This window comes from Crassostrea angulata, chromosome 4, assembly GCF_025612915.1.
Source record: "Crassostrea angulata isolate pt1a10 chromosome 4, ASM2561291v2, whole genome shotgun sequence".
NCBI classification, from domain to species: Eukaryota; Metazoa; Mollusca; class Bivalvia; order Ostreida; family Ostreidae; genus Magallana; species Magallana angulata.
This window is the reverse complement of record NC_069114.1, coordinates 15,454,058-15,466,569: the sequence shown is the minus strand read 5'-3', so window position 1 is coordinate 15,466,569 and position 12,512 is coordinate 15,454,058. Positions and strand designations below refer to the sequence as shown.

General features: G+C 33.1%; 1 protein-coding gene across 1 annotated transcript; it reads right to left on the bottom strand.

Moving 5' to 3' along the window:
• Positions 1 to 5,125: 5,125 nt before the first annotated feature.
• On the bottom strand, positions 5,126 to 8,658 carry LOC128182101 (ankyrin-2-like). Its single transcript, XM_052850716.1, has 2 exons — positions 8,637 to 8,658; positions 5,126 to 8,433 (listed from the first exon to the last, which is right to left on the bottom strand). The coding sequence occupies exons 1-2, from the start codon at positions 8,656 to 8,658 to the stop codon at positions 5,126 to 5,128; spliced, it is 3,330 nt and encodes a 1,109-aa protein (XP_052706676.1).
• Positions 8,659 to 12,512: the final 3,854 nt, after the last annotated feature.

The window sequence follows — 12,512 nt, the reverse complement described above, 5'->3', positions numbered from 1 at the left end:
AGTATATGTACATTTACAATTAAATTTTCTTGAGCTGTCTTAAGTTAATCCCAAAAACGAACCATTCTAGTAAATATATTAATATAAAAAGGTTAACGACCAGTTTTTCTATTGACCATCAGTGATGGTATGGATACCGTACTCACCCGAGGCTTGCCGATGAATTTGTTATTGGTACGCATGCATATTATCATTATAAGCACACGTGCTTTCAATGGATGTTCATTAATATTTTACTGGGTAATGCGGGTTTTTTTTTTTTGTTTACCAGTGTTGGCTACGTCGATCTAATCATTATATTCTCCTGATAAAAGGTAGTGATTTCAAGATTTCTGTCACTTATCAGCTGTCTTCTTACCTTAAATCAATACCGTGGTTCAAACACAGTACCATTGAATTTCATTATACGACATTCGAATTCCTTGCTCATGCACGAATTTTTATGGATAAGAGGGATCCGGACCCCCCTCCCTCTCTCTGGAAATTTCAATATTATTAATTTCGCAAATTAAAATTACTAAGAATATGCCTCGGACCCCCCTCCCAACCGCGGCAAATACAATAATCATCCCCCCCCCCAAACACTCTTCTAGAAAAAAAATCTGGATCCGCACGATTGAGGGCTCCACAAACTTGAAAGGCGAAGGCGAAATTGCGAAGATGCGATCGAGCGATAATACGCTTATAATAGTTCGCTTATTCGCCTTCGCACCCTCGCATTTTCGCCTTCGCATCTCCAAAACGAAACCATTCTATTAAATACATTAATATAAAGAGGTTAGCGATCAGTTTCTCCATTGACCATCAATGACGACGTGAAGCTTTTAATTCTAAAAAATTCTAAACCGGTGAAAGTATTTCAATCATAATGTACTTTAATCCACATTACTATCGACAGATGTCCCATACCACCTTAGGTTTAGGAAGCCCTGTGATTTCCATACCACTGGTTATTGATCATCGTATGTACAATTGACGGTATTCGAGCAATCGTCCACAAGACATCATCCTTGTCTTTCTTTAATGTTTACGAGAGCTTCTTCGTAAAATAATTGTAAATATTCTCATACCTTATATTGAGTAAACGCCTAAGAGGACACACTCTTATATTGCCCCCACGATCGCAGAAAAAGAATTGCACACAAATTGCAAATGTAGTTGTCAATTGTAAAAAAGACCGTCAGGCAGGCTAAGATTATTCTTAAGAAAGTTTATACGCTTAGAAATATCTTAGGAAAAAGTTAAGTCCATCATGTCAAACTTTGCAAAACCAAAGCTATCATAAGAATAATCTATACTAAGATTTCTCCTCATCAAAAAAACCTTGACAAGGAAAAAAAAAAAGAAGCAAATTCTCGAATCTCAAAATCTTGATAATCTTAATTCGTTGGAGGGAGGGGGGGGGGGTTGCGTAGTTTTTTGGGGGGTTTTTTTTTTGGGGGGGGGGCGGTACTTTGTATTCCTTTACCTTCATTTTCACTCTTGATGTCCTTATATTCTCTTTTATTTCTATATGCTACCCCAAAAAGTGGGGGTGGGGGCACACCACTTTAATTCCATTACCAACGACAACGAGCAACGTGCTTTGCTCTTGTTGTTTTTATTATTGAAAATTAAACATTTTTTATTGTAACTAGTAGTTAGGGAGGAAAGTTATCATTTTAATATTCATCTATTATAAGCTATAATTCAATTAAGGACAAAAAACCATGAAAGATAAAAGATGAAACATTGGCCACTGTAGCTAAATATTGCATCGAAAGGTCTCCTCTCTCTCTCTCTCTCTCTCTCTCTCTCTCTCTCTCTCTTAAAAAGCGGGGGAAGGGGTGTCATACCACTCCTATCCCCATCTAAATATGCGGTCTAGTTAATACGTTTTATCACGTTCTCTTGTATTATTTTGATTTTCTGACCTTATATACGTATCATTTAAATATCTTGAATAAGATGCACCCATTTTTTGTGAATCAGAGATACATGCATGTATATTCATTTGTTGTCACTCATCATTTATTTCAGTTGTAGTAATTTATCTTGTACTTGTGAATTTATATTCATCAATCATTAATAAAAGCTAACAACATATCAATAGGTTGAATCAAGAAATAAGTTGGCAGTGGCAGTAACATTGTTGTGTCGCAGTGTAAGTCGACAATGTACGTGATGAATATATTGTATCTGGGCCGTCAGAGAAAAGATAACGGGGAAGAATTACGATTTCAAGTTGCTTTGCATGAAACCTTTTTGTCCGTCTGTCTCTTTATTCTCTTTCTCTAGCCAGACACTAGGTTGTCAGATCAATTTATACTTTGCTGGATTCAGTCTGAGTCATCTATTTCATATTTAAATATTTTACCAGATAAAGACGTTGATAATAACAACATAACAACAATTCTCTATGAGAAACATGATGCATCAATTATTCTATCGTTAACTTACCTTAGTTACGTAGCAATATACCTTTATCACCTGCATATGGAGTTTGCTTACTTGCTTTTTTGAAACATTTTATTGAAGCTGTTTTAAAATTTCACATATATATGGTATTGGTGCAAAAAATAAATATATGATAATTTGCAAAAGAGTTATATACGAGAGATAGAAAGAAAAAAGCATATGGAATTTTTGTCTCTCATTTGATTCAATACGCAAGGGCATGCTCTACTTATGAACAATTTCTAAAACGAGGCAAGCTACTTACAAACAATTTGATAAAATACTTCCGCTAGTTCGAATGCTGACTGAGGGTTTTTTAAAATACGTATTGTAAGACCATTATTAATCACCGAATTGTCTACGGGTTTTTCCGTTTTCCCGATTACCACAAAGAGCACACGGCGGGTGTGACCGGTCAGCAGAGGATGCTCACTCCTCCATGGCAACTGATCATATCTCTTAATTTCTTATAGAGGCCCGTTTTCGCTCTGCTCCTGTTTTGTAATTTTCCTTTGGACTTCTGAATTTGAACACTGTTCGTTATCAACACCTGATCCTCTCTTTAATTTTTGTAGAGATTTTTGTTTGCTTTGCTCCTGTTTTGTATTTTTTCCTTTGGACATTTGATTTTGAACACCGTTCGTTATTACCATATTTTACTTACCAATTTTACTTTCTTATTTTAACGTCATGCGTCTAAAAATGATGTACTAAAAGTATTGTGAAAATAGTAGCTATTTTATCGTTTAAGCAGAATATAAAGGATGTGATAAAACGTCTAAAGGTTACTGCTAATTGTCATCTCACGGCTAACACAACGAAGTTTTAAAGTGGCTCTATTGGAACACCATACTCCCATACTCTCGATTAATTTAGCAGTATTTTCTGCAACATCCTCTTTGTTCATAGGATATGAATATCTTTTGTCTTTTTTTTTTTTTTGGAAAGTTAAAAAAAAAAATTCATTTGTTTGGATTTACTTAAGGAAAATACAATTCTTGCGCAATTTATTCCCGGGATTACTTTTTTGGGGCCAGTTTTCAGAGAGAAATACTTCTCTATCGAGTTTTTTTAGGGGAATATCTATTTACTATCCACTATTATACATTGGCATGTAGTCATGAATACAACAAGTACTAGTAACATACAAAAAAACACCACTCCATTTAGCATATTGGTTTCTAGTATGTTGGAGGTTTTCCTTTTCTAAAATCAAATACACTGAATTGTTAAATCTCATGATGTAAGCTTTTTTTGCATATGACATTTAGCATATGACATGCATCCTAAATGCTAATTTTGATGTCATGAGCTCAGTTGCAAAATACACCAATTTCAGAGGAATTTCTTATCAAACAATATAGACTACATGCATTGCAAAGACTTTATTAAAAAATTGAAATTGACGACTGTTGTCGACACTGTTTCTTGATAGGAAAATAACCCCTAAAACAAGTAATTTTAAGAATATTTTCTGTTTAAAGTTTAGAAATTCATTAAGTTTATTTCCAGAACTGTTGTCCTTCATAGCTTATGTTTTCCATGATTGGTTAATTACATTCATATGTTTAGTTCATTTTAAGGTATATTCAATCTTTATAAAAAAAAAATTCTCAGGAAATAATAAAAGTGCCTTCTACTTCAGGATATTACCTACGCATTTTGATACCACCTCCCGATTGTGCATGAAAAATAATAAATCATTGCGAACACATGTTGCACGTTTTTACAGTACATAGTAAGATTGATCAAAAGTAAAAACTTTGATTGCTTTGTGGGAGATAAATACAACGTCCTCTCATGGTTAAAACACACACCGTCCTCTCATGGCTAACACATCGTCCTCTCATGGCTAACACACCGTCCTCCCAAGTTAACACAACGTCCTCTCAAGGCTAACACACCGTCCTCTCAAAGCTAACACATCGTCCTCTCAAGTTAACACAACGTCCTTTCAAGGTTAACACAGCGTCCTCTCAAGTTAACACAACGTACTCTCACGAAACCGGAACGTCCTCTAAAGCATAGTGAAAATACCATGCTTTAATTACCTAAATACTGCATACTGCAACCCCCCATCGTGTAACTAGAGCCATATCCTATTAAAGTACCGAATCTTGAAACAATAGCTCAATTAGAAAGTATGGTCCTCGGAGGAAGGTGGGATGTCATAGTCCTCGAATGGTCGGTAATGCATGTATGTGTGTGTGTGTGTGTGTGTGTGTGTGTGTGTGTGTGTGTGTGTGTGTGTGTGTGTGTGAGAGAGAGAGAGAGAGAGAGAGAGAGAGAGAGAGAAAAAGAGAGAGATGCCTAACCAATAGCTTAACTTTTAGCGACGATATTACAAAGGTAGTTTCCCTGCTTCTAGGGGCAATTTTCTTGTGCAATAAACATGCGATGAAAGTACGTTAAAAATACATTTTCCTCATTAATTTATTTTCTCAATTCACAAGATAAACAAATACGTTATAAATACATTTGTCCCCGATCAATTTATTTCCTCAATGGACAAGACATACATGTTACAAGTAATTTGGTTCTGCTAAATGTGTATATATATATATATATATATATATATATATATATATATATATATATATATATATATATATATATATATATATATATATATATATATATCAGTGTTATTAAACCGTTTGAATATAATATAACTATGATACTATTTACACTACTTTTTAAATATCATTCTTGTCACTCTTTCCACCTGACATGATACAAAAAGAGAAAAATATGAATCTGTGTCGTACAAATTATTTTGAATGTTGTCTCTCTGCATCAAAAATACCACTGTGCTATCTTGTTTATCAAAGCAATCAACCAGGGCGGGATTAACTTCCCATCCGCAAGCCAGACTAGTGTCTGCGCCATTGTTGAGTATAGTATTTACAATTTTGTAACGTCTAAAAACAAAAGCAATAAATAATATACTGACTCCATCATTCATACATAAATTAATGTCTGCTTCATTATTCAATAAAAGTTGTACAGTGCTCTCCTGTCCGTTATTACAAGCTGTATAGAGAGGACTGATTCCGTTCTCATTACATAAATTAATGTCTGCTCCATTATTCAATAAAAGTTGTACTGTGCTATCATGTCCGTTAAAACAAGCTATATAGAGAGGACTTGATCCGTTCTCCCTGCATAGCTGAATGTCTGCTCCATTACTCAGTAAAAGTTGTACAGTGCTATCATGTCCGTTAAAACAAGCTACATAGAGAGGACTGGCACCGTTTCCGTTGCATAAATTAATGTCTGCTCCATTACTCAGTAAAAGTTGCACTGTGCTATCATGTCCGTTAAAACAAGCTGCATAGAGAGGACTTAAGCCGTTCTCCCTGCATAGCTGAATGTCTGCTCCATTACTCAGTAAAAGTTGTACAGTGCTATCATGTCCGTATGCACAAGCTATATAGAGAGGACTGGTTCCGTCCTTTAGACATAAATTAATGTCTGCTCCATTACTCAGTAAAAGTTGTACAGTGCTATCATGTCCGTTTTCACAAGCTACATAGAGAGGACTGGCACCGTTTCCGTTGCATAAATTAATATCTGCTCCATTACTCAGTAAAAGATGCACTGTGCTATCATGTCCGTTAAAACAAGCTGCATAGAGAGGACTTAAGCCGTTCTCCCTGCATAGCTGAATGTCTGCTCCATTACTCAGTAAAAGTTGTACAGTGCTATCATGTCCGTTTTGACATGCTATATAGAGAGGACTGGTTCCGTCCTTTAGACATAAATTAATGTCTGCTCCATTACTCAGTAAAAGTTGTACAGTGCTATCATGTCCGTTTTGACATGCTATATAGAGAGGACTGGCACCGTTTCCGTTGCATAAATTAATGTCTGCTCCATTACTCAGTAAAAGTTGTACAGTGCTATCATGTCCGTTTTGACATGCTATATAGAGAGGACTGGTTCCGTCCTTTAGACATAAATTAATGTCTGCTCCATTACTCAGTAAAAGTTGTACAGTGCTATCATGTCCGTTTTGACATGCTATATAGAGAGGACTGGCACCGTTTCCGTTGCATAAATTAATGTCTGCTCCATTACTCAGTAAAAGTTGTACAGTGCTATCATGTCCGTTTTCACAAGCTATATAGAGAGGACCGGCTCCGTTTTTCTTGCATAAATTAATGTCTGCTCCATTACTCAGTAAAAGTTGTACAGTGCTATCATGTCCGGTTTGACAAGCTATATAGAGAGGACTGTATCCGTCCTCATTACATAAATTAATGTCTGCTCCATTACTCAGTAAAAGTTGTACAGTTTTATCTCTTCGTTCTGCACCTGATTCTCTATGGTTATAGTCCCCGTTTTCAGTATTGTAACCAGCTGCTAATAGAAGAGGCGTACAACCACCGTAACTGTCAGTCTTTTCATTGACTTTTACGCCTCTCTTAATCAACTCAACAAATAATTTATAATTATGGAACACCGATACAATGTGAATAGGATAAAGTGTTCCCCATGTTTTTTTCAAATATCCTTCTGCATTGTCTTTAAAACCAGATGAAAACAATTCTATTGAACCATTGCAACACAGTGCAGGAATGTATTCGATAAAATCAGTCTGCAATTCTTGTAGATTGTTTAAGCAATAATTTGATAGTTGTGTATGACAAAATGTAATGAGAGCAAAAAGTGGTGATATTTTGCTTTCTAAATTCAAAAAGGAAAGTTTAGTCAAAACTAAGTTCTCAGATGTCCGGTGAAGTTCTTTTTTATCAATTGTTACTTTCTTGGTTTCTAACAACGCTTGTAGATAATCGGGATGATCTGCCATCTTTTTGTTCAGTACTTTAATTACTTTTTCATTCCTGAGACAGGGGTTGAGTACGACATCTAACAGGCGTTCTCCAAACAGCTCAGTAAAAAGTCTTTCTCCAAGTTCTTCAATGTATCTGTCACTTAAATAGATAGTGAACGATTCGTCGTGTTCGTTATTATTTCCTAATTTTATCCTTCTTCTGAGAAAGCCGATGTCGGCGTATTTTATTGTTTCAGTGGGATAATATGTTCCAAATACATGAGTTGTTACTTCCATCACAAAATCATGATAAAAATGATACGTATCATCAACTTTTTTGACATAAAAGCCTTTTATGGAGTTAAGAATGTCTTCAATATCTAAAGGTGGTGTGTTCTCTGGTAATCCACAAAGTTTTAACGTATGTTTAAATTTGTTTTCCGTGTCTTTAGTTTTTAATAACTCACTTAAACAAAGATCATCGTTAAAAAGGACAAGAAGAGTCAAAGCACAATATTTACCCTTGTCTTTTTTTCTGAACCCTAGTAATTCCTCTTTCAGCACTGTTACAGGTTCTGTAAAAAATTCTATACCCTTATTTTTGTATTCCTCTTTGCTAGAATACAATTTACACAACAACGGGAAATACCTTTCAACTTCAACGATCTTATGACGATCTTTGGCGGAAATATTAATATCGGAGGTATATTTTTTCAAAATCTGCCGTTTTTCCTTAACAGATAATTTATTTTTGTTATCATCGATGTTTAAAATATCTGATGGGTTCACGAGATAACGTGTCACTCTCGTGTCAGAAATAATGTGATTTCTACTCGACATCACGAGTTTTGCTGTTTTTAAGTACAACTTTAATTCCTCTTCATTTGTTTGCCACGAATTATTCAAAATTTCATCAAAATATTCTTTTCCCAATGGATCATTAAAAACACAAATAGTTTTATCTTTTTGAAATCGACTTGAATTATATTCATTCACGATGTCTTCTACATTTTTTACTCGTCTTAAGGTCCAGCCCTTTTTTTTGTATTGGAGTGCAATATGTTGAATAATGGCCGACTTTCCGGATCCTGAATGACCAGCCACAATGACCAGGTTCCTGCTTTCAATAATTTTTTTTACTTCTTTACACGCATTTGTTGAAATAAAACAACAGTCGTCCTGCTTCCATTGGTCAAATATGGCCTTTTCAATTCGTGATTCTACAGTGAAAATTAAAAAAAAACGTTTATTTTTAAAATAGACTCAATTCTTTAGTTTAGACTTAAACGAAAATAGATCCATGATAAAAAACAAAAATCTATAATTTAACATATATACACGGTAAGGTTCTGGGGTCGTATGCATAAAAATTCTACAAATTTTCTTAAGTTTATGCTTAACTTTCTTAATAATATTATTATACTTAGTAATTCTTTGCTAAGCATACTACTTACTACTATCGTTGCAATGTCTAATAAGTCACATTCGCTTTAACCTATATGTAAATACTGATTGATCATAGTTTAAGAAAAAGAATATAATCTATTAACTGCATTCGATTAATATTTGTGTGATAAAAAATTAATGTTCTCACATTTTAATATAATTTATTTTCATAATTCTACTTAAAATTTATTGATAATTAGAAAAGATTCCTTATTTTACTTGAATACTTATCGTCCAATATTTATTATAGTTTCTTTTGATTTACATCTGTCCTTAAAAAGGGCGAGATTTTAAAATCTACGATACATGCTTGTCGCAACATTACGCACATCTATACAGTACATGTACAACAGTACAGTACCGCTCACCAGTATGAATATATACAGTACCAGCAGGTATTGTTGTTTAATCAAATGACATGTAGACCTGTAGACAAAATATACACAGAGAGAGAGAGAGAGAGAGAGAGAGAGAGAGAGAGAGAGAGAGAGAGAGAGAGAGAGAGAGAGCGTCTAAGCTATGCCTATGTATATGAATTATTTTTATAAAGCATGAAGAGTTTGTGAATGAGAAAAGCCTCTTTATTTAAAAAGATAACATCTCCCATGCATTAGAATATCATTTCACTTTTGGTAAGTTTTCTTTTGATTTATATATTATTTAATTAGGAATGTCAATTTTACTCGGTTGGCTTATTTGAATAATCGGGGACTTTAGTCAAGCGATAGTCGATTACTCGTTCATTTGTTTTTAATTTCTGTGTCCTATTGAAATTAAATAATGCTATTATTATAAATCGTATCTTAAACTAAAAATAAACATTTTAAAACTCATGATAATATGTACTAAATATATTTCATTTAAAATAAATTGAAAAGCGTTTTATCAAAATATCCGTTAGCAAATACCCTTGGTTTTCATTTTTTTTTTATTCTTGTAACCCTTACAGATAATTGAGCTTCATATCATCTAAGGCAAATCAATTGTATGACTTGTTCCATGTTAAGTCATTGTCTGTGGCTAATCAACAATTAAAGATAAATGATTATATAAACTAACGCCTTAATATAATTATCGAAATGATTAAATGATTATCATATTAAAAAAATCCATATCGTTGTAAGTAAACCAAGAGAGATTAATTATTAGCCGCTTAACCAGGGACACCGATGGAATAGATTGAACTTACGGATCAAACATGCTGAGATAAGATAACTGTTCATTCGTAGCCCAAAAACTGTAGAGTTAAGTAAAGTAATTGAAATGTTTTGATTTTCATTCATGTAATTACGATTAATCTTTCAGTCAATGAAAATTTCAGTCGATTATCGGTGTGACCGAGCAATAGACGAGTACTCGTTGACATCCTTAAATTTTATGCATTTTACTGAAGTTAAAAAACTGCCAGGACTATTAGTGTTAATCGATTTTGAAAAAGCCTTCGATTCAATGTCTTCGTCTTTTATTTACAAAGACTTGAAATGTTTTGGTTTTGGTGAACATTCACCAAATATTCCATTGGTTAAGATTCTTAACCCAAATTTCAAGGCTGCAATTTTACAGAGCGGGTTTTTTTTATCAGACCAATTTTCTATTGAGAGAGATAAAAATGTAGGCAAGGAGACCATTTAGTACCTTATTTCCTCTTTGTGCAGAGATTCTATCAACATTGATAAAGCAAAATAATGATATTAAGGGCAGTGTGATACATGGTAAGGAACATAAAATAAGTCAATCTGCTATGATACATGTACATCTTTATTTCTTTTGGCTCACCTAATTCACTATTTACAGCTTTTGATACTTTTTTCAATATTTTTTTCAAAACTTTCTGGAATGAAAGTAAATTGCTCTAAAACAAATATCATTTGAATAGGATCGAAAAAATGTCAAATCAGGATTTTTATCACTCTATATGGAAACTTGATTGGGTTATAACGACATTCAACTTATTGGGTATCTTTTTTTCTGTCGATTAAGAACAAATTAATGATCCATACTACTTTATGCATATTCCTTAAAAAAGTATGATTCAACACTGGAGTAGAAGAATTCTAACACCAATTGGTCGTGTGACTGTAGTTAAACCCTAAGTCATTCCAAAAATAAACCACTTATTCATATCATCGCCAACACCCAGAAAGGAGACAATTTTATCTCTCAATAAAGACATTTTTGAATTTGTTTACAATGCAAAGTGTGACAAAATAAAGCGTTCAGTTATAACTCAATATTATTAACAAGGAGGATTAAAAATGTTAGAAATGAACATATTTATTATGCCAGTGCTTATGGTTGAAAAGGTTGTTTAAAGGTAAAAAATTATTGGTAGATATTTTGAAGCTTATAATGGTGTACAAATTGATCAAAAATTACTTGATTTTGTTGATGCAATCATATCTGAATGTGTAATTCCAAAAAAATAATGTGTTTTTGGCAAGAAGTTTTTAATTCTTTTCTCCGTATTATAAAATCTTTTGATAGGAGTGTCTTCAAAGAAAAAACACTTCCTAGTATTCCTGATTGTAATAACACAAATATTAAAGCGGGCATGAAAACACTATTTATATACAGCTGGTATGAAAAAGGTGTCAAAATTATCAGTACTTTTCTCGACGTGGATGGAAATCTTTTACCCCATGATATTTTTCACCATAGATTTGATATGAATGTCTGTATTATGCAGTATAATAGTGTAGTAAGTGCCATATACAAATATCTTTAATCTTTTCTTACACAAAACTCATACCAAGGGTTTATTACTTCATATATTCCAATTTATTATAAATCTTTATTGTTGCATAATAAATGTACTAAAGTAGTGTAGAGACACTTAAACTGTTTTGTATGCAATTCCTACATCTATACCCAATTGGGAATCAGAGTTAGTTCAATATGGAGCAGAAATATGTGTTAATGATGCTTTTAATGTGTGCTTTAAAACAGCCAAAGACACTCAGCTACAATGGTTACAATTTAGATTACTTCATAGAATTCTACCTGTGAATCATTACTTGAAGAAAATTCATTTGGTGTCCTCCAACTGTTGCTCATTTTGTAAACATGAAGTTGAGACAATTTAGCATGTCTTCATAAACATAAACAAAGCAATATTTTAACTGCCATGCCTTTCTCGTCGTTTATCTTATTTATTCAACAAATACAAGGTTGAAAATTATATAGCTTGTACAAATTTTGAAATGCATAAATTTGTCAATACCTGGCAACCCTGGTTATATATTTTTGACACTGTGATTCAATCATAGTCATGTTATTTGTCTCAATTAACTTTTTGTTTATTAGTTACCTATTTATGTGCTTTAATCTGACTAAATATTCTCCCTCTTTTATATTTACCTTGGTGTGTTTATGGTTTTTTTTGTTTCTATGTTTTTTTTGTTTCCTTAGTTATTTTACAATTTAAGCAGCCTCTACCAGTAAAGTTGAAAGTGAGTGAACGATCATGCGTTAATGAAAGGATATTTTTAAAAATTGTATTGAATTCATTTAATATGTTTCTTGCGAGTAAAATAAAAAAAAGTTATCTTTTGTAAACACATCATAAATTGTCTTTAAAAAGAAAATAAGAAATTATCAGAAATATTACTGCCTTATTTGCTATTCCTATTTTACACCACCAGTTCAATAATAATAATAACTAATCTTTTTTTATTGGGGGGGGGGGGGGGGGGGCTATGAAAAATTATCAACTTGATACAATTGATACATTTGATACGAATGATTAACTAATTAGTAGCTTTGAAATAGGCAAGATATAATTTAAAAAATGAAGGTTATCGATAAACTCTTTGGTGATAGATTCAGTATCTTATCCGTTATGAACTGGAAATCT

Coding starts and splice junctions, on each gene's coding strand:
- LOC128182101 (XM_052850716.1), bottom strand. CDS start 8,658: ATGCTTAGCAAAGAATTACTAA. Junction 8,434..8,636: donor GCTTAGCAAAGAATTACTAA/GTATAATAATAT, acceptor TTTTCACTGTAG/AATCACGAATTGAAAAGGCC.